The sequence below is a fragment of the Dipodomys ordii genome, unplaced genomic scaffold (genome assembly GCF_000151885.1).
Source record: "Dipodomys ordii isolate 6190 unplaced genomic scaffold, Dord_2.0 Scaffold163, whole genome shotgun sequence".
In the NCBI taxonomy this organism is placed as follows: Eukaryota; Metazoa; Chordata; class Mammalia; order Rodentia; family Heteromyidae; genus Dipodomys; species Dipodomys ordii.
Genome location: NW_012267379.1, coordinates 490,029 through 511,709, shown reverse-complemented (window position 1 = coordinate 511,709; position 21,681 = coordinate 490,029). Strand labels below are relative to the sequence as shown.

At 53.4% G+C, this 21,681-nt stretch overlaps 1 protein-coding gene across 2 annotated transcripts in view; it reads left to right on the top strand.

Annotated features, from left to right (window-relative positions):
* Window positions 1-15,625, top strand: part of Narf (nuclear prelamin A recognition factor) — a 21,491-nt gene extending 5,866 nt beyond the window's left edge. The window contains exons 2-12 of one of the 2 annotated variants that reach the window (XM_013033131.1): window positions 342-422; window positions 3,546-3,689; window positions 4,681-4,813; window positions 6,677-6,811; window positions 8,269-8,387; window positions 10,239-10,368; window positions 11,609-11,672; window positions 12,659-12,796; window positions 13,638-13,795; window positions 14,915-15,152; window positions 15,347-15,625. In XM_013033131.1, coding sequence (XP_012888585.1) covers window positions 342-422; window positions 3,546-3,689; window positions 4,681-4,813; window positions 6,677-6,811; window positions 8,269-8,387; window positions 10,239-10,368; window positions 11,609-11,672; window positions 12,659-12,796; window positions 13,638-13,795; window positions 14,915-15,152; window positions 15,347-15,596 — 1,590 coding nt within the window. In that variant the 3' untranslated portion in view covers window positions 15,597-15,625. Of the gene's footprint in view, window positions 1-341; window positions 423-3,545; window positions 3,690-4,680; window positions 4,814-6,676; window positions 6,812-8,268; window positions 8,388-10,238; window positions 10,369-11,608; window positions 11,673-12,658; window positions 12,797-13,637; window positions 13,796-14,914 lie in introns of both variants that reach the window. The other variant, XM_013033132.1, reaches the window with a different exon arrangement.
* Window positions 15,626-21,681: the final 6,056 nt, after the last annotated feature.

Here is a 21,681-nt window from a genome sequence, read left to right as displayed (position 1 = left end):
GTCTGCGCCGGGCCGCCTGAGGGCCGCGGACTCCGGCCGGCTCTCACTCCGGCGCCCACCCGCGCGTTCCACGCTCATCCAGCCCCGGATGCCCGCCCACGGCCCACGTGTGCCTGGTCCAGATGAGTCAGATGTGCACGACGGTCGCTTTACTTCTAGTTTTCAGTGAGAACAATTCAGGCGTGCGTGCGTGCGTGCGCCATCGTCCACCTGTAAGCGCAGTACTCTCATTTCTGTAGAAAAGATTCATAGATATGAAGTTAATGGATCAAGATATGTGTTTCTTGTGACAGAATCAGGTTAGAAATTGTTCTTTGACAATGTTCCTTTGCCTTTTCAAGGAATGTAGTAAAAAAACAAAAACTGATGACCAAGAGAATGTGCCCATCGATGCCCCAAGTCCAGTGGAGGAGAACGAAGAGGCAAGTAGATTCCTCAGTTTTGTATCAGCCTAAAGTGAGCGGCTGTTGTTTGTCCTGTTCAGAGGCTCGAGTCATGGTGCACATCTTGTTCTAAGAAAGACCAGTGTGAAAGTGAAGGGCTCAGGGCTGGGGTGCAGCCACCTTTGCTCTCAAACACACCAGGCTGAAACACTGAACAGAGGAGTGAAGTATGATACTGAACCCTCAAGTCTTAAATGGAAACCTCTGTTCTGTATACCACGGGTAGGAAATTTCTAAAAACTTAAATGTCATGATTTTTATATTTGGCAGCACTGGAGTTTGAACTCAAGTCGCACTTGCTAGGCTAGTGGAGTACTCAACCATGCCTCCAGCACGGTTCTTTCACTGGTTATTTTTAGAATAGGGTCTTGCTTCCTGCCCTGAGTGTGTCTGACTGCAGTCCCCGTTTTGTGCTTCCTGTAGTTGCTGGGGTCACAGGTGTGTGCCACTGCGTCCCCCTTCTCTCCATGAAGGCAGAGTCCTTGATCCTGCAGTCGCAGCCCCCCCCCCCCCCCCGTAGCTTATGATGTGGGTGTGTGTCACTGCGCTCAGCTCTGCCTTGAGAGGAGTCTCAAACTTTTCTGCCCAGGATGGCCTTGGAACTTCAGTCTTCCCATTATTTTTCTGTGTTCGAGACTGGGACTTGGATTTGGTACCCAGTACTTCTGCTCATTGGCTGGCGCAGTAGCACCTGAGCCAGGCGTCCAACCTTAGTGTCCCTGTTCCCAACCTCCCCAGCAGACGGGATTAAAGGTGCGGGCCACTGGTGCTCAGCAAATGTCATGATTCTGTAAGCTTAGTGTTCAAATAGGTTTTTCTGCAATTCAGTTCTTTTCAGAATTCTTTTAAATTTCTTTTTTGTTTGGCAATACTCAGGTTTGAGTTCATTCTTCACGCTTGCTAGGCAGGTGCTCTGCCCCTGGGACCATGTCCTCTGCTCCTCCAGTTCTGTTTTTGTTGTTAATGTGTCACACACTCTGAGCCTGCCATCGCATGCTCGGGGTGCTCTACCAGTGTCCCCTGCTCACAAGAACTAGTGCTAGGAGGAGGTTAAGTCACTTCACCCCTTAGAAATTTCTAGAATCAATTTTTGTCAGTCATGGGACTTGAACTCAGGGCATGGGCACTGTCCCTGAGCAAGCTCAATGCTAGGGCTCTACCACTTTTGAGCCACAGTGCCATTTCCTGTTTTCTGGTGATTAATTGGAGATAACAGTCTCACAGACTTTCCCATCCAGGCTGGCTTTGAATTGTAATCCTCAGATCTCAGCCTCCTGAGTAGCTAGGATTACAGGTGTGAGCCACCAGTGCTCTAGAACTAAGTTTATGTGGAGAATTGGCCCTGTGGGAAAAGCAAGGGACAGATTTTTTTTCTCTTAGGTATTCCAACGTGCTGTTTAGTTGATGGGCACTAGTCTGATTCTCTTGTGTGCTGGTGCTGTGTTGTGGAGACTAGGACCTGGGCAGCAACAAGGCTTGAGGCAAAAACCCAGAATGCTGCTCACTAGGTGCCGGAGATGCTGGCAACAAAAGGGAATCCTGAACTAGGGGTGAGGATGCGGAAAAATAAAGACATAAGACCAAGGATGGGGTCGGGAGGTCTGCAGCTCAAGGCTGCAGCCCTGTTTATTTTTAACTTTCCCTAGTATATACTATTAGAAGTCAAGAGGTAACACAAGGTTACAATAGTCCAGAAAAACAAGGAAAATTTTAGTAAAAACAGAGTGCAGTAAAAACAAGACAAGGTCAACTGGTAGAAAGTAAAACAAACTCTGTAGACATAGCAAAGCAATTCTGGGCACCTGGTATTTTTTTAAGTAAGCCAGCTCCTTGAACGTGTCTTTTAAGTGAGCACCGGGGTCAAGATGACCTTTAAACTTCACTGTCGGCTCCCAACAACTAGGCATCCAGGAACACCTGGTCCCTGAGCTAGTGGAAACCAGTGCCGTGGGGCAGCTGGACCAGGGCTTCTCCATGCCTGCTGTCTGTGCAGCACCTTGAACAAACACCTACACTGGGCATGGTGGTGCACAGGACAGAAGGGTGTTTGAGGGGCTGGGAAGGTGGCTCAGTGGTAGAGCGCTTGCCTTGCATGCCTGAGGCCCTGGGTTCGATTCCTCAGCACCACATAAGAAAAAAGAAAAAAGCTGGAAGTGGCACTGTGGCTCAAGTGGTAGAGCGTTAGCCTTGAGTTGAAGAGCTGAGGGACAGCGCCCAGGCCCAGAGCAGACTTCAGGTCCCACGGCCGACAAAAAAAAAAAAGGGGGGTGTTTGAGGCAGGAGGATCACAAGTTTGAGGCCAGCCTGGGCAGCATAGCAACACACTGTCTCAAAAGGAAAAAAGAACATACTACGAGGCTCTGTTCTTATCAGTGTTGTGGAGAGTTAAATTCCTCCCTTTCTGTTGCTCTGGTGAGAGAGATAATACACATTTGCGGCCTGACTGGGCCCCGGGCAGTGGAGAGGTGGATGCTCTGTTGGCGTGAGATGCCAGGAGGAGGCGGTGGGCTCAGTAAGCCTGTGAATGCTGGAGGCTCCTCGGGTAAGAGGAAAGGCTCAGGAGTGGAGGTGTCTGTTTTAGGACAGACAACAGCTGCAGAGGGATAATGGATAATGGATGGAAGCCAGGGAGGGGACAGCTTTGCTAACAAGTCAGCCAGAGTGGCAGAGAGGATCCAGTCCAGCTGATGTAAAGATCCTGCTGTACATTCTGTACATTTAGGTGGACATTCTGTACATTTAGGTGGAAACCCAGAGTGGGCAGTGGCTTGGAGGGAGACCCTGAGTGCTCACCACAGCCACAACCCAGTGCACGCAGGGAGTGAAGCTGCGCCCAGGCAAGGAGGGCAGTCTGGATCACAGCCTGTGATGGGAGAGTGGACAAGGAGCTGACCATGGGACTCCTGGGTGGCAAAGGAGTGTCATTTCCTGTTCACAACATAGCTGGACCTGGACTGTCCTCAGCATTCCTCCCCAGCCGCGTGGGCCAGGTGCCAGGCCCTGTGTCCCCACCACGAGCTCAGCAGGGGCTGTTTAGTATGAGCATCACATCCCTCCCTAGAGAAGCTCTCATTAATGCCAAAATGTCATTTTCTCTTACAGAAGGGGGAATTCCGTAAGTTGGCTGACGCCAAGGTGTATCTGAGTGACTGTCTGGCACGTGACAGCTGTGTAACTCCTGAGGAAGGGGTCCAGCTTTCCCAGCAGAACGCCCAGGACTTCTTCCACGTTCTGCACCTTAATAAGGTATGACAGCCGGGGCACACGCTGGGCCTGGGCCTGCCGAGCCGCCCAGGGAGCTGTTGTCCTCCTGGACGTAGGCATCTGCTGGGACACTGACGTGCATCTCAGCCATCTCGGCCCTGCTCCTGTGTCAGAGACGTCCCCTGCCATTGACGCCTTCTCTCAAGCCCTTCTTTGTTAAGAACAAAATCTTTACCTGTAATCCTAACTACTTAGGAACTGAGATCTGAGGATCTCTATTCAAAGCCAGCCCAGGCAGACAAATCTTGAATGACTCTTCTCTCCCACTCACCAGAAAAAAGCCAGAAGTAGAGGTGTGGCTCAAGTGGTAGCACGCCAGCCTTGAGCGGAAAGCTAAGGGCAATGGGGCTTTGAGTGTGTCCCCAGTAGTGGCACAAGAAAAAAAGAATACGTTTTTGTTTGTTTTTTCCGCAGACCTGGGGCTTGAATTCAGGGCCTAGGTGTTGTTTCTGATCTCTTTTTGCTCAAGGGTAGCACTGTACTACTTTGAGCCACAACACCACTTCTGGTTTTCTGATGGTTAATTGGAGATGAGTGTCAAAAACTTTCTTGCCCATGCTAGCTTTGAGCCATAGAAATTCTCAGACCTCAGCCTCCTGCGTAGCGAGGGTCACGGGCAGGAGCCGCCGGTGCCCACTAAGAATACAGATTCTTGTATAAACTTTTCCATCTGCACAGGCAGTGCGGGCAGCAGGCCCCCTCAGGCCCTCCGCCTCACCTGGAGAGGTCAAGTGTGAGATCCTGGTGTCGGTACTCTTCTGCCACATTCTGGGTGTATTGGGGAGTAGGGATTGTGTTCTAAGGGAGTTGTTTGACTGGGACAGGGCCAAGTATACCCCAAATCACCCTCCTAAACAACAGGTGTCCCTGTCTTCAGCAAGACAAGGTCAAGGGTAAAGTCTTCTCATAACAGCTGCAGCTTACTCTCCTCATTGGTCGGATGTGTGTGACCTCCTTCTACCTCTCCTTGTAGAAGTGCGATGCCTCAAAGCACAGAGTGCTGGTCGTGTCTGTGTGTCCTCAGTCTCTGCCTTATTTTGCTGCAAAATTCAACCTCTGTGTCACTGATGCATCCAGAAGGCTCTGTGGCTTCCTCAAAAGTCTTGGTGAGTCACCTTTGCCAATGTGGTGAATTGTGCCCCTTTGTGCTCCAAAGTTCAGTTTTCAGGGTCGAGGAGAGATGAGGAACTTCTAGGAGAGTCTCATAGAATGTAAACTGAATCTGTCAAACAAGCCTCCAACAGGGAGCGGGCTGGTATGCACCCCACTGGTCATGAGCAGCTGTTAGAGTCAGGTGCGTGAATGCACACCAGGAGTCTCCCCCCCTCGTCCATAGCCTCCACGTTGCCACTTCTGAAATGCTTAGTGTCCGGTTTCCAGGGGATGTGCTGTGCGAAGCAGAAGGGAATGGGCATGCTTGGGTTTGGCGGGTTTGTTTTGTTTTGTTGTACTAGGGATCAAGCCCATGGCTTCAATTGCTAGGTAAGTGCTCTACTGCTAAGCTACATTCCCAGCCCCATCTCATGTCTCTTACATGAGGAACGAAAGGTGGTGATTTCAGACATGAACACAGGAGTGATGCTGCCCTAAATGCCAAAAGTACTTCTGCACCCACTTGTGTCCAGCTGGGCCTGCCCCAGCCCGGCCAGACGCCTGTTTACTTTGGGGTATTTTTGTGGCCCTTGAGCATCAAGTAGCCATGAATGAAACAGCGACGCATGGGCTTGAGCCCCAGTGTCACCACAAAAGGGAAAAGACTTTGTGATCATGAGGGTTAGTAGCGCAGCAGAATGACATTTGGCATGAGGATTGTCAGAACAGGGCTTAAGTCTTTTATTTTTTTTAGTTCCAGTACCAGTACTTGAACTCAGGGCTAGCTTATTCACTCAAAGATTGGTACTCTCTGCTTCCGATTTTCTGGGAGTTAATTGGTGATAAGAGTCTCACACACTTACTGATCATGCAGGTTTTGAACCATGATCCTCAGATTTCGGCCTCCTTCACAGCTGGAATTACAGGTGTGAGCCACCAACACTGCCAGGCTTTACGTCCAGAGAACAGCCTGAGACTGCTGCTCCCGGGGCTGTTGACTGGGGATGTGCGGGGACCACACAGGGGAACTCACTGCCTCATTCCTGAAGGCGTCCCGTCTTTGAAAGCCTGAAGTTAGCGTAGTTTTATCCAAGATCTCATTTTGAGTAATTTGTTCTCTATTATAAAAGGCTTTCGGACTGGGAAGGTGGCTCAATAGTAGAGAACTTGCCTTGCATGCATGAGGCCCTGGGTTTGATTCCTCAGCACCACATAAGCAGAAAAAGCCGGAAGTGATGCTGTGGCTCAAGTGGTAGAGTGCTTGAAGAGCTGAGGGACAGCGCCCAGGCCCAGAGTTAGGCCCCACAACTAGACAAAAAAAAAAATAATAATAATAATAATAGCCTTTCTTTGGAGAGGGAGAATTTTTAAAAGTATATAATCGAATGAAGAACGCGTATCCATAAGGAAACTAATTTCTTATTATGGTAACACTTTATGATTTGTGTGTGTGTGTGTGTTTGCCAGTTCTAGGGCTTGAATTTAGAGCCTGGGCACTGTCCCAAGTTTCATTGTGCCCAAGGCTAGCTCTCTACCACTTGAACCACAGCACCACTTTCAGCTTTTTCTGAGTATTTCATTTGAAGATAAGAGTCTCATAAAGGGACTGGGAATGTGACTTAGTGGTAGAGTACTTGCCTAGCAGGCATGAAGCCCTCGGTTTGATTCCTCAGCACCACACAAACAGAAAAGGCTGGAAGTGGCGCTGTGGCTCAAGTGGTAGAGTGCTAGCCTTGAGCTGAAGAGCTCAGGGACAGCGCCCAGGCCCTGAATTCAAGCCCAGAACTGTCAGAGGGAGAGGGAGAGAGGGAAGGTAGGGGGAATGAGGGGTGATTTTGTACTTGTGGTGAGAATCCTTCTGCTGCCCTTTCCTGCAGGGGTGCACTATGTATTTGACACAGCGATAGCTGCAGATTTCAGCATCTTGGAGAGTCAGAAAGAATTTGTGCGTCGATACCGTCAGCACAGCAAGGAGCGGCGAGCACTGCCCATGCTGACCTCTGCCTGTCCTGGTAAGTCCAGGCTGCTGCCATGCTGACCTCCGCCCAGTCCACCAGGCGGAGACGCAGGGCAGGTGTGTGTCCTGGATGAGGCTGGGAGCCAGTGAGCCTATCCCACCAGACCTGATGTGCAAGTGTGGTGTTTATTTGTGTGTGCCTGTACTGGGGCTTCCGTTCCAGGCTCGGACTGGGCATCGTGGGCAACCTCACAACTGAGTGGTATTTTTTCTTTTGATTTCCTTCCTTCCTTCCTTTTCTCTCTTCACTCCCGCTGCTCTAGTACTTATGTTTGAAGTAGGTAGGGGCTGTACAGCTGAGCCACATCTAGCCCATTATTCACTGATTACTCTGAGATAAGGGTGCACTTGGAAAGTGATCCCCACCTCGTGTAGGATTCCTGTCATGGTTGGGATGACAGGTGTGTGCCATTGTGCTCAGCTATGGGCTTAAAAGGGGTCTTGTCAACTTTTCTGCCTTTCACATGCCTAGCCTGGCTGTGGCTTGTGGGGTGGCAGGGCTGGAGTCCAGGGCTTGCACACCATCACGGCAGTGCACCCTCACCTGCATCCCTTATGTGTATTTGTAATTCTGAAGTTTCAGAGACATACTATTTTTAATGAAAATCAAGATTTTAGAATGGTGTGATGGCTCACACCTGTAATCCCAGCTACTTAGGAGGCAAAGATATGAAGTTTGAGGCAACTTCAGACAGAAAGTTACCAAGATCCCATCTCAACAAACAAGCTGGGTTTGGATAGGAAGACTGCACTTAGGCCAGCCTAAGCAAGAAGTGAGGCCCCCTCTAACATATAATCTGAGATAGCTCAGATGGGACAGTATTCGCCTCACAGGTGCAAAGCCCTGATTTTAAACACTGGTACCACCAATGTAACAACTAATAAATACGTTTTCTCATCAAAGGACGATGTAGTTCAGACATCCAAATAGTTATGGGTAATATCGTAGATATTTTAATTCTGAAAAAATGGAAGGCTGGGTATCGAGAAATTTTTGACACACAGGGAAGAAGGAAGAAATTACTAAATTGGCAGAGGGCATGAGGTACCAGCATCCAACCTAATTTCTGCATTCTTGCCCTAAAAAGTGGGCCGACCTCCAGCAGGTTGGCAGAGTTGGTAAGTGTAGCTGCTGCCTTTCCCGGCCTGAGCCAGGCTAACAACCCCACAGCTGGTATGGTGGATTTCACACTGACGCCTGTCTGCTGCCTGGATGCTCAAGGGAGGAGGTGACCTCCTGCCAGGGCCTGCAGGACACCAGGTCTCACGGACACCTTGGCCACGGCCTCAGCTGTTGAGGAGGCTGGTCCTGGTGGGGACAGTGCCCTTGCAGGCTTCTGACGAGACCTGGGGAGTGTGGCCCCAGGATGGCAGGCTCAGGAGCTCCAGGGCCAGACGCCACTGAGGCAGGAGGGAGCGGTGGACCGGTCTCACAGTTTGCTCTCTTTGCAGGCTGGGTCCGATATGCTGAGCGGGTGCTCGGCCACCCTGTCACCCCACACCTGTGCACTGCCAAGTCTCCCCAGCAGGTCATGGGCTCCCTGGTGAAGGACTACTTTGCCAGACAGAAGGTAGGGGAATTCTTCAGAGGGCTGTGCATGCGCTGGGAGGAGATGACCATCAGTACCAGAGTGAACGCCTGGCAGCTGTGGCTTCAGAACCAGAGCCTGTCGGGCCTTTCACACCAACAGCTGTCCCTCTCTCTGTCATACACTTCCCTTCTCTTCAGTGGAAAGCACTGCTCATCTTGCTAAGGGGAGGCCTGAGTCTCACCCACAGATGCTGTTCCCTCACTTACGGGACATGGAGGTGTAGGATGGACAGGCCACAGGCTGTGGTGCTCAAGGAACCAAATCTCTCCTCTGTCCTGATGTTTCCCTCAAACTACGGTACCACATGACCTCCTTAAAATCCTGCCACGGGCCAGGTGCCGGTAGCTCATGCCTGTAATCCTAGCTACTCAGGAGGCTGAGATCTGAGGCTCATGGTTCAAAGTCAGCCCAGGCAGGAAAGTCTGTGAGACTCTTCTCTCCAATAAACCACCAGAAAACCGGAAATGACCCTGTGGCTCAAGCAGTAGAGGGCTCACCTTGAGCTGAAGAGCTGAGGGACAGTGCCTAAGCCCAGAGTTCAAGCCCCATGACCGACCAAAAAAAAAAAAAAAAGATCCTGCCAACAGTGTGTGCACTCATGCTAGTCCGGGGACTTGAACTCAGAGCCTTCTGCTCTTGCCTGGCTTTTTCTCTCAAGGCTATGGCTCTACCACTTGAGCCACAGCTTTCTGGTGGCTAAAGATAAGATTCTCATGGACTTTCCTGCTCAGGCTGGCTTGAACCTCAGATCTCAGACCTCAGACTCCTGAGTCGCTAGGGTCATAGGGTTAGGTGTTGAGTCTTTTGTGTCTGGCTCCTGCCACTATCTTGGTCCTGTCTTCCACATCGCAGGACAGATCTGGGTTGGGGCTCCTGAGTGTACCTGCCTCACCCCTCTGCTGTCCTGTACTCTTGAGCAAGCAGTCCAAGTGAGGACCTGGTCAGCTGTGGTGGTGCCACACTGGCCTTCCTCCAGGGTAACAGACAGCTGCATGGAGACAGAGAACAGAGCCAGGGCCAACTGGACCAATGCCACCCATGCCTGTGTCACGTGGAGAATGTTTCCTCTCTGCTTTGCCTCCTGCCTTCCCTATGACCTGTTTGTGAGGACTCACGTTTCCTGAGTCTCCTCACGACTGCTCATCCACCCTCCTCTGGCCACTGTCCACAGCTCTGGTCCTCTCACCGGTGCTGCTTGGGGACAGCTGAGCCTTTGAGCCCTGGCCTCCAGCCGCTGCTTGCTTAACTTCCTGGCAGAGTTGTAATGGAGGCGGGTAGCCTCTGTGCTCTGCCCTGTCCCTGCTGGGACCTTTCTACACAGGGCTCACTTTACAGGTCACTGGCTGTGCCCCGTCCCCGTCCCTGCTCAGCTCTGGATCCCTGCTCCTCAGGGCTAGGCCCTAGGAAAGGGGTCCGTGGAGCAGTGCCACTCAGGCAGGCTCCCGGCACCTGCGGGTGAGCCAAGAGACACCTACGCTTCCCTTACCTGCATGCCCACATGCCACACACACACACATACACACACACACCTCTGCCCTCAACTACTGTGTCCTGTGTGTGAGTTCAGGAGGAAAAAGGCTCTGCTGCTGTTTCTCCGGGGTGTCTTGGGCATACATGGGGCCTGCAGATTCTGTGGGCAAATCCAGCCCACACAGCTGACCACGTGCTGTGTAGAAACTGAAGTGTGTGTGGAGTGGGATCACCCACAGAGCTCAGCACCCTGGCCAGGGCCGGGAGCGGGGGTGCTCTGCCATTGCTGTGTCCTCATACCAGTGGTGCTCTGGCATCATGGCCTGCCCCCAGGGCTAAGCTCGGCGCTCTCCTCTGCAGAACCTGCCTCCAGAGAAGATTTTCCACGTTGTCGTGGCCCCTTGCTATGACAAGAAGCTGGAGGCTCTTGGAGACGGCTTCTCCGCGGATTTGCATGATGCCCGGGGCACTGACTGTGTGCTGACATCAGGTGAGAGGCGGCAGGGTCTCTGGGAGCCAGTGTCCATGAGGGCCAGGGGCTCTGCATGGCCAGATGGCTGAGGGTCCCAGGGGCTTCATGGTGAAAGGGAGGAGGAGGAAGAGGGTGGTGCTGAGTCCTGTTCACCCCTCTGTCTTTCTCCAGTTAGTCAAGGGTCTGGGAGGGCCACTGGGCTGGGTGGCATGGCCTGCAGTCTTAGGTTACACCCATCATGGCACTTTCCCGTATGTGACCACCACAGGCAGTCACAAGCCAACCAAACCCGCACCACCACTGAGATTTTTGCATTCAGAGTAAAGTGGAAAGGCATCTGTTTCAGTGACATGGCTCTTGGCCACCGTGTGCTCAATGCTGTTGGGAATGGAATCATCCCAAGTCACAGAGCATTCCAGCAGAAAGCGTGTTCGCCACTAGCGGGGCTGGGTAATGTCCAGGCAGGTCTGCTGGGATCAGACCAGAGTCCTGGGCGTCAGTGTTCAGGTCCACAGAACATCAGGCGGCAGCTACATCTCAAGGTGGCCTGGGAGGGCAGGAATTCCTTTGATGGGTGATTTCACCTGAGACTCCACGGTGAGGGAGCCTGTGGCTGGGACTCCAGCCAGCTGTGCTCCACGGTGGGCCACTTGGCGAGAGAACACAGCCCCTCAGGACTCCGTCCTCCACTCCATCCTCCACTCCTGAGCAGGGCTGGGCTGGCTGTTTCTGCAGATAAAATAAGAGCCTGCATGGGTTGCCCTGCCACGTCTTGCAGTTGCTTAGGGCTTTCTTTCTCGCAGGGATTTTTCTCAGGACCCCATCCCCCCATGCAAGGAAAGGTAGAGCAAGCACAAAGCATGCACTTGGGAGACTGAGGCAGAAAGATTGAGTTCAAGATCACCCCGGGCTACATAGAAAAAGCCCTATATTAGAAAATGGAAGGGCAACAAAAAGAAAATGTAGAAAATGTTTCCAGTTCTTGGTGTATATGTCTCATAAATGTAGTGGTGTAGTTTAAATGTACAAAATCTCACTTGAGAGACAATATGGATTGTTTGCTAAGTCCCTCCGTTCAAATGCCAAGAGGGATTTTTAGTGCTTTTTGTCTTAGTATACGTTGCCCACTGTGTGTGGTGATTGTATGCAGCCGTCCTAGGCTGCCACCGCACATAGTCTTCTTTTGGAAGAAACACTGTGTTCTGCTGGCATGGGCTGGCTGTCTTCCAGGTGTCTCACCCTTCTCGATTTTCTTCAGGTGAAGTCGCTCAGATCATGGAGCAAAGTGGCCTGCCAGTGAGGGATGCGGCTGTGGACACCCTGTAAGTGGCTTCCTCCAGTGGGTAGGGCTGCCCGGCTGCTGATGAGACGAAGTCCCTCCACAGCTGTCTCCTGGGAAACCTTGTCATTGGACGCGGGCACCTCAGCAGGGCTTCCCCTACGCTGCCCGTCCTGGGCTCCAGCCCGTGGGACAGGGCCTCGTTCATGCACCCCAGGGTCACCTGTCCCCTGTTCCTAGCACATGGGCATCTCCCTTAAGCACAGTTGCTGGACCCCAATGCCCAGCAAGGATGATGGGTACAGAGGCCACCTGCATGTCCTAAGGGGTGATCTGAGTACTGTGTTGGTGTGTGCCCTTTTTATGGGGGTGAGAATGGCACTTACAGAATGTCTGCAGCTTGAGGGCCTGCTGGGAGCCTGTGCTTATCAGGCCCAGCCTGCCACCCAGAGCAGAGGGCACAGCATGTCACAAGAAGAGACACACTTCAGTAAGAACGTGATCCTCAAAGCTTCAGTATCTATACAGAATGTAATAGTCAGGCACCTCCTAGCTTCTCAGGAGGCTGAGATCTGAGGATCACGTCGAAGCCAGCCTGGGCAGGAAAATCTGTGAGACTCTTATCTCCAATTAACCACTAGAAAACTGGAAGAGGAGCTGTGGCTCAAGTGGCAGAGCACTAGCCTTTAGCCAAAAAGCTCAGGGAGGGGCTGGGAAGGTGGCTCAGTGGTAGAGCGCTTGCCTAGAGTGCATGAAGCCCTGGGTTCCATTCCTCAGTACCACATACACAGAAATGGCTGGAAGTGGCGCTGTGGCTCAAGTGGTAGAGTGCCAGCCTTGAGCAAAACAAGCTCAAAGACAGCGTCCAGACCCTGAGTTCAAACCACAGGACTGGCAAAAAAAAAATGCTCAGGGACAGCACCCAGATCCTGAATTCAAGCCCCCATGACTGATTAAAATGTTGTGGATCCTGGCACCCTCAGAGCCCGACGGGTATTAATGAAGGACTTGTCTTCTTTGTCTGATGAGGTTCGGAGACGGGAAGGAGGCCGTGGTACGGCGCCATGATGGAGCAGGCTCAGATGGGCATCTGGCCCATGTCTTCAGACATGCCGCCAAGGAGCTGTTTGGGGAGCACGTGGAGGAGATCGCCTACCGCGCACTGAGGTGTGTCCTGGGCACCACAGCCGGCCTGTGCGCGGTGCTGCCCGTGGCTGGTGCTGGCAGGGTCCGAGTGTGGCATGTCTGAGCTCCACAGGAGCACCTGTTGTCCCAACAGTGCGGGTGTTGGCTCTGCTAAACGACTGAGCGTAGGTCACACGCCCATAATCCCAGCACTCAGGAGGTAGACTTAGGAGGATGTCTACTTTGAAGGCACGCTGGGCTACATATACACAGTAAGACTCTATCCCAAAAAGGAAAAACAAGCTAACAAAAAGGGGCACTGGTGGCTCACACATGTAATCCTAGCTACATATGATGCGAGAGCTGAGAATCATTGTGTGAAGCCAGCCTGGGCAGAAAAATCCCCTTGAGACTCCTATCTCCAATAAGCCATTCTGAAAAAGCTAGAAGTGGTGCTTGGCTCAAATGGTAGAGGGCAGCCTTGAGCACAGAGAGGCTCAGGGACAGCACACGGGCCCTGAATTCAAGCCCCAGGACCGGCAAAAAAAAAAAGGAAAAATAGATTCTGGTGGCTCACACTTGTAACCCTATCTACTCAAGAGTCTGAGATCTGAGGATCATGGTTCAAAGCCAGCCTGGGCAGGAAAGACATAAAAGTCTATGAGATGCTTATCTCCAATTCACCACTAAAAAACCACAGAAGTGGAACTGTGGCTCAAGTGGTAGAGCATCAGCTTTCAGCACTAAAGCTCAGGGACAGTGCCCCGAGTTCAAGCCCCAGGACCAGCACACACACACCACCACCACCACCACCAATCAACCAGCAAGTGCTGTGCAGGTCAACAATCGAGAATCACCGGTCAGACCTGTCGTACCTTTGTAGAAACAAAGACTTCCGTGAAGTCACCCTGGAGAAGAGTGGCGAGGTCCTACTGCGCTTTGCTGCAGCATATGGCTTCCGGAACATCCAGAACATCATCCTGAAGCTCAAGAAGGACAAGTTCCCATACCACTTTGTGGAAGTCCTCGCATGTCCCAGAGGTGAGCCATAGTCGCTGCAGAGCCCGCCCTGCGTGATGAGTGACGGCTGGGCTTGGTCCTAGACAGTGCATGGGTGAAGCTCCTCAGCCCTCGGGTCGGCCCCCAGTGTGGAGTCCTCACTCCGAGGACTCCACACTGAGGCTCAGCAGGTGCTGGCTGTATTAGAGGTGGTGGCAGGAAGGGCAGCGATGTGGCCTGTGCTCTAGGTAGTCCTCCCCCTGCTGCTGGGAAGGCTGGACCTTCCTAGTGCAGTCATGCTGACAGGGAAGGACCAGAGCCACTGCTACGGGGGCCACTGATCCGTGCTGGTCTACTCCAGCTGAAGTAGGCTGGAAACCTCACTCCTGGTGGGAGGGAGCTGATTTGGGGCCAAGGTGAGTGGTGTGTTTCTGTTGTTTGGACATGGTGAGATGCTCGGGCATCAGGTAGCAGCCAGCCACATTGTGCAATCTCAGGGACACGCAGGGCACCTTGGGGAGTGTACACGGTGCCAGCTGACCTGGTCCTGCAACCAGAAGGCCGTGAAGAGGTGATGGGGAAGCCGCCGGTACGGAGCAGAGGGAGGAGCAGTACGGGGGCGGGGGCAGCTCAGGAGGGCAGAGTCCTCCTATGGATGGGAAGGCACATCTCCAGCACCCCACATCCTGTGCTCTACAAGCCTGTGTAGGGCTGGAGTCTTAAGAAAGAGGGCAGGGTGCTCACTGGGAAGGGGGACACCCAACCTTCAACGAGGGGAGACTGGCTCCCAAGTCTGTGTGTCTGTCCAGGGGAGGGCTGTGCGGATGAGCACACAAGGACCGGCTCATCCTGGAGGGGAGCGTGGGGACAGGTGGGAGCAGCCCATGGGCAGTCGGTGGTCCACGGTCTTCAGGTTTGGGTAAATCCTGAGAGGTTGGGAATCTAGATTTGCAGACAGAGCCCTTCCCAGTTCTGAAAGGTTCGTGCTTGATTGTTGGGGTTTGGGGCAAAGCCAATTCATGGGTGAAGTAAATAGAACCCTGAGGCTCTGACACCCATCTGGGCCTGCCTCTGGCCGAGGCCACGTGTCGCTCCTCGCCTGCCCGTCTGCTTCACTCACCTCTGAGATGGAGCTTCATTGAGACCAATTGTGTCTTTCAGGGTGCTTGAATGGTAGGGGCCAAGCACAGACTGAGGACGGACATGCGGACAAGGCCCTGCTTCGGCAGATGGAGGGCATCTACTCTGACATCCCCGTGTGGGCCCCGGAGAGCAGTGCGCACGTGCAGGAGCTGTACCAGGAGTGGCTGGAGGGCACCGACTCTCCCCGAGCGCAGCAGGTGCTGCACACCACCCACCAGAGCCTGGAGCCCTGCGCAGACACCCTGGATATGAAGTGGTGACCACCAGGGGGATGGCCAGGCCCGCTCCAGTTGGGCTTGCTGGCCACTTTGGTGTTCAGAGCTCCGCGTGGCGCTATCTTTGTAGTGTGGGGGGGAGTAGAGTGTCGGCACTGGCACTGGGAAGTGCTTCCCTCATCTACCCTCTCATCCTACAATTGGGAGTGAGCAGAGACCGACCATTGTCTTTTAGGTGTAAAAAGGCCCAGAAAAGTTCCTGGAAGAGTTATGCCCTAGTTGAGACTCAGTGCCTCAGACAGTTGCTCGAACAGCGGAAGGCACGGCAGGGCTGGGCTGCTGCCCTGTGGACACCTGCTGGCCCTGGGATTGCTGAGCGGGTACACAGGCCCAGCTTTCCTGCTTGGTTTGGCTCTTACTGTCCCTGTACTTTTTCTTCCCCACAGTCCTGGGGCTTGAACTCAGGGCCTGGGCGCTGTCCCTGAGCTTCTTTTGCTCCAGGCTAGCACTCCACCACTTGAGCCACAGCACTGCTTCTGGCTTTTTCTGTGTCTGTGGTACTGAGGAATGGAACCTGGGGCTTCATGCATGCTAGGCAAGCGCTCTACCCCTGAGCTACAGTCCCAGCCCCCCTGTACACTTTTGAACTTCAGCCACCAAGGGCAGCAGGTCCCACCGTGCTGACTTTGCTTGGCTGGCATGTGGCCACATTGGCATTGGAGACTGACTGCATTCTGCTCACCACGGAGAGGCCAACAAGGGCCAACAAGACATCACAGAGTGGGGCACTTGCCTAACATGCGGGCCCTGGTTCAACAGCCATCACGGGAAAGGAAGTATGGGAGTGGGCTGAGGAGGCAGCCCAGACAGCTCCGTCTCCCAGGTGGGCTCCACGCAGGCCTCTGTGCTCTGCGAGCTGCACGTCCAGCCCAGCTGCACTGCTGGTGCCAGCCTGCCCTAGGAAGCTGCAGAAGTGTCCAGCCACGCTGTCCCCAGAGCCCTGCCACACACACAGTGCCACTCTGAGGGGCTGCAGGCCTGGGGTGGTTTCATAAAGCATGTAACTTTGACCCTATGCACTATGACCTCTACCCTTCGGTGTTGTGAGCTTGGCCTTCATCTTCCTCTGTGTTGCATTGTACCTGTGACCCTGTCTAGGTGCACAACTGCTTATGGGGTGTTAAACTGTACATTTGTCATTTGTGTTTCATTTGTCTGTTAGACTATGCTGTTGAGTGCCCATCCCCACAGTAACTGATTGTGGAATAATGTGCACATGGAGAGTCTCAGTCCTCCCTGCCATCCTGCCTCCCTCTAGCCCTTCCTGGGCTGGAGTGGGCTGGAGAGAGGCCGTCTAAGGTGACATCACTGAGGGCCGGGTGTCAGGGTGGCCTGGGTTTCAGCCCATGCACTGCTGCAGGAGTATGAACAGGGCTTGTCTTTTCCTCTTCTAAACCCACACAGTAGCCAGCAGTCACCATTAGACTCATGTGGGCTCTCCTGGTGGATGTGGCTCATCCCAGTGTGACCATGTCCAAGAACGTACACCCTGCATCTCAAGAAAACTCTGCTTTTTGGTGTTTGTAGTCTGGCTGAGAGTCCAGTTCCTCCGTTCCGTGCTCGCCCTGGCTGGCAGCAGTGACTGGCCTGTGCGGTGACTGCTGTCTGTGCTACGCCTTCCTTGACCTCGCCAGAGTGGAGTGAGCTTGCCACGGTTGCCCACAATGCTGGTGATGAGGGTGGCATCACCTGCGGGAACCGGAGCCCCGTCCACTTGGCCACCACCTGGGCCCAACTGTACTTCCACTCATCTTCCACACGGCATGGATGGAAAGGCTGAGGCTTCACAAGGTGTCGGGTTTGGGAACTGGCACATGCTTGAATTCTGGCACTTGTTAGGTCTCAAGTTCAAGGACAGCCTGGACTGTTTAGGAAGAGCCTGTCTCACGCACGCACGGTTGGCACTGTGTCACTTGTGCTGCAGGTTTGCCTGCAGCAACTGCAGGGGTGGTCCTCAGTGCCATCGCCGCGCTGCTCCCTTGTCTGCAGGAAAGCAGCATTAGGATTCGACAGGTCAGGAGAGGAGGAGGTGTTACCTTTAGGGTTCCTGTTCCAGCTTCCTGGAGGATGGGACGGGACCTCGGGAAGGTGAGCCTGGTAACAGGCATGTGGGTGGGGAGAGCAAAAGGACTGCGGCTGGGCAAAGTGCGCCTGACTCACGCTCAGACCCGGTTCCGAGTACAGCGTGCCAACCAGGAGCCTGCGGCTGCGTTTCCTGGGCAGAAGCCATCATCTCAGGAAATAGTTCTGGTCCCACACCACTTACTCTGGGATGTCTGGCGTCTACAGCCACTGCATTTCCATCAGGCAGCCTTGCTGGCGAGCCAGTGAAGACGGCCGTCAAGACTGAGGCTGCTGCTCTCCCCCAGGTTTTTTGCAGGGATACTGGAGTTTGAACTCAAGGGCCTGGCCTTTCTAGGCAAGTACTCTACTGCCTGAGCCACACACCCTGTCCCTCAACTTTCAGAGAAAATCACAAACTGAGCATGGTGGTACACAACCGTAATCCCAGGACTTGGGAAGCTGAGGCTGGAAGATCACAAGTTTGAGGCCAGGCTGGGCTATGTAGACTCAAAAAATAAACATACCAAGAAAAAAAAAAACAATTCTTTTTGCTGCTGAAAACAGTCATGGAAGTCAGGCGCTGGTGGCTCATGCCTGTAAGCCTAGCTACTTGGGAGAACGGGAGCAGGAAAGTCAGTGAGACTTGGGGGGGGGCAGGGGGGGATGGGCTTGAACTCAGGGCCTGGCTGCTGTCCCTGAGCTCTTTTGTTCTAGGCTAGCGCTCTATTACTTTGACAGCACCACTTCTGGTTTTCTGGTGGTTAGAGATAAGAGTCTCACGGACTTTCCTGCCCAGGCTGGCTTTGAACCATGATCCTCAGATCCCAGCCTCCTGCGTCCAAGACCACCCAAAACAAAAAAACTAACAATACAACCTGCATAGCCCCACGTCCCTTCTCTGTGGTGGCTGGATTTCAGGAAGGAACAAACCAACATTTCTTCCATCAGATGAAAATGTGAGGAATCCTGGCTGGGGGCAATCATGACTGAGAACAGAGCCCAGGGTTTTGCCTGTGCTATGCATGTGCTCCACCGCTTCTTCCTGGTGGGTATGAAGTTTTTTCTTGCCTGCCAGGTATGGGATCCAGGGTCTTGAGCACGCTCAGCCTGTGCTCTGCCACGAGCTGCCCCGGCCCCTCTAAGTACTCCTATGAGGCAGTTTTTTTCTTTTTTTGTCGGTCATGGGGCTTGAATTCTGGGTCTGGGCGCTGTCCCTCAGCTCTTCAGCTGAAGGCTAGCGCTCTACCACTTGAGCCACAGCGCCACTTCCCTAAGTACTCCTATGAGCAGCTCTCAGGGAAGCTGTGAGTGGTGAGCCACAGATCCTCCGCACCAGCACTTGGGTGTCCTGAGGCTGGACAGCACCCCGACCGGCCCACTGCACTCCCTGACTGCAGCACCTGGCGCTTGCAGGCGGCCTCGGGTGAATGCTGAGGCTGGGCCCGGGCCTGAGCCTGGATGGAGCAAAGCCTGCCATCAATGATGTCTGCAGCTGTCATACCAGCCGAGAACACCAGGCTGGAATGCCTGAACCTTGCTCACAGGGATCCAAAATGGATCTTGTGTGGGCCAGGGGGGCCTCTGAGCAGAGCATCTCCACGGCTGTGCGCACAGCTCCAAAGACCAAGACTGGGGACTGCGCCAGGGAGTGCCTTAGAGGAGACTCCCCACAACTTCAGAGAAAGGTCCCTATAGTAAAGTATGAATCGGGTGGGTCCCTGAACCTGTTCCCAGTTCCTCACCAAATCCACCCTGGCTCGTTGCAAGCACAGGGGGCTAGGATCCCACCACTGCCAAGAAAAATGCAGCAGCGTTTACCAAGGTAGAGGTGACTGTCAGGCCATGCAGTAACTGCAGGGTGGGCCCCTCCTTTTTCCTGAATTGACTGCATCTCAGAACACCTCCAGGTGTGGTCTACACTCTGTGACTTCTGTCACCCCCGCTAGAGGCAGGCAGGACCGATGCGGCATCCTCTGGCGAGCCGAGCACCTAAGCGGTAGATGGAGCGCAAGACCCCAGCTCGATTCCAGCACTGCACTAGGAGGCAGGGACAGAGACAGTCCTGTTTGGGAATCTGGCCAGCCCTCAGACCTCTCCAGCAATCTATCTAGGCCATGCATCCAGCCCCAGCCCAGTACCCTGGTCCCAGCACTAGGGGGGAGGGAAGGGGGAAGGAACTCTGACCATATGGTGACCTGGGAGCTGCCTTGAGGCTGGGGGGCAGAGGGTGAGCAGGCCTTGGACTTGGTCCTGTGGGCACAGCACAGGCCACAGTGGAGGCCCGGCTCCCCGTTACCTGCCTTCCTCCTCGGCGTCTGACAGGAGCACGTCTTTGACTCTGAAAACACCAATGACAGGAATCTTTGCTTTGACTGGTTATTATAAAGAATGTCCAGCCGAGTGCTGGTGGCTCACGCCTGTAATCCTAGCTACTCAGCAGGCTGAGATCTGAGGATTGCAGTTCAGTGCTCAGGCCCAGAGTTCAAGCCCCACGACTGACAAAGAGAGTCCAGTATCACTGTTAGGAAAATGGGAGATGCCAACACACGCACACACACACGTGAGTGGCTGTGGTAGAGACCCTGCTCTTCGTGGCTCATGGAAATGTGGAATAGTGCAGCCATTTGGGAATACAGTCAGCAGGTTCCTAACATTTCTCCAAGGAGCCCTGGTTTTCTTAGCCCAAGTCTGGGTGTGGTGTGTTCAGTTACTAGGCTGCTGTCATTTCTAGGCTCTTTCCAGGGAGACAGGACCAGAAGGACCTGTGCGCTCGCTCACCTGTGTAAACCAGCCCCGACTCAACATTCCCGTGCTCCCCTCTGTCCACACCCACAGGGCAGAGCCCACACCAGATCCTCAGCTCTTGCTCTGCTGCAGTCTCTCTGGGGAATCTTCCCTTGCATATCTGTAACTTGCTCTCCATCACAAGAAGTCTCTGCCACTATTTACAAACGTGGCATCTGTCTTTTTACTCATTTGTTAGCAGCAGGACCTGTTTTCTCACCTTTCTATTTCCTGCATTTAGCAATGCCTTCTGTGAATTTATCTCTCTTTACATTGGATTTAAACTGAACGGAGGTTTGCTTGCTCACTTGTTTATACGGTACTAGGAATGGACCCATGGTGGCTTCTAGGCTAGCAACACACTACCACTGAAATATATTCTCTATTTTTATGCAGCACTGGGATCAAACCAAGTCCTTGCTCACACTACACCTGACCTGCCCAGGGTCTGGCTTTGTCCAGTGAATTGGTAAAGAGTGTTGAGATTAAGATCACAATCTCATGGCTCAAAATGGTAGAGCACTAGCTTTGAGCAAGAGTTGAGGGTGCTGGGTGCTGGTGGCTCACGCCTGTAATCCTAGCTGCTCAGGAGGTTGAGATCTGAGGATGTTTCTTAGACAGCCTAGGCAGAAATGTCCCTGTGAGATTCTGATCCCCAATCACTCAAAAACCGTAAGTGGCTCAAGTGGTAGAGTGCTCGTGTGAAGCACAGAGCTCAGGGACAGAGCCATGCCCTGCAGCCAACAACAACAAAACACACACACACAAAAAAAAACAAAATAAAAACACACTACAAAAAAAATCATCCTCTTCAGATGTGCAGGTCTTTCTTTTTCTTTTTTGGGGGGTTGTGAGGCTTGAACTCTGGGTCTGGGTGCTGTCCCTCAGCTCTTCAGCTCAAGGCTAGTGCTCTACCACTTGACCCACAGTGCCATTTCCATTTTTATTCTTCCGGTGGTTACACTGGAGATAAGAGTCTCAAGGACCTTCCTGCCTGGGCTGGCTTTGAACTGATCCTCAGATCTCAGCCTCCTGAGTAGGATTATAGGAGTGAGCCATGGCGCCAGGCTAGGTCTGATTTTCTTGCATATGGTGGTCACTCAATTTTGATGACAGCATGTGAAAAGTAGTCACCTCAGGTATGTTACCAGCACACAACTCCAAACAAGACATTTCTCACAGTGAAACTTACGACGCTGGACTGGACACTACTACGGACAGAGCCCTAGCCTTCCTCCAAGCGCACAGTGCCCGAGAGCTGACTCGGGAAACCCACTCTTGCCGCGTCTCCACAGCAGCTGAGAAACATTTCTCACGGTCCTTTCCTTTGACAGCTTGTGCTGGGTGTCTGTGGGGTGCTCTGTACCTGGCATGAGGGCTGTGCTGGGTGTCTGTGGGTACCTGGTGTGAGGGCTGTGCTGGGTGCTCCTGGGCGTGTGCTGGGTGTCTGTGGGTACCTGGCGTGAGGGCTGTGCTGGGTGCTCCTGGGTGTGTGCTGGGTGTCTGTGGGTACCTGGTGTGAGGGCTGTGCTGGGTGCTCCTGGGCTGTGCTGGGTGCTCCTGGGCATGTGCTGGGTGTCTGTGGGTACCTGGTGTGAGGGCTGTGCTGGGTGCTCCTGGGTGTGTGCTGGGTGCTCCTGGGCTGTGCTGGGTGCTCCTGGG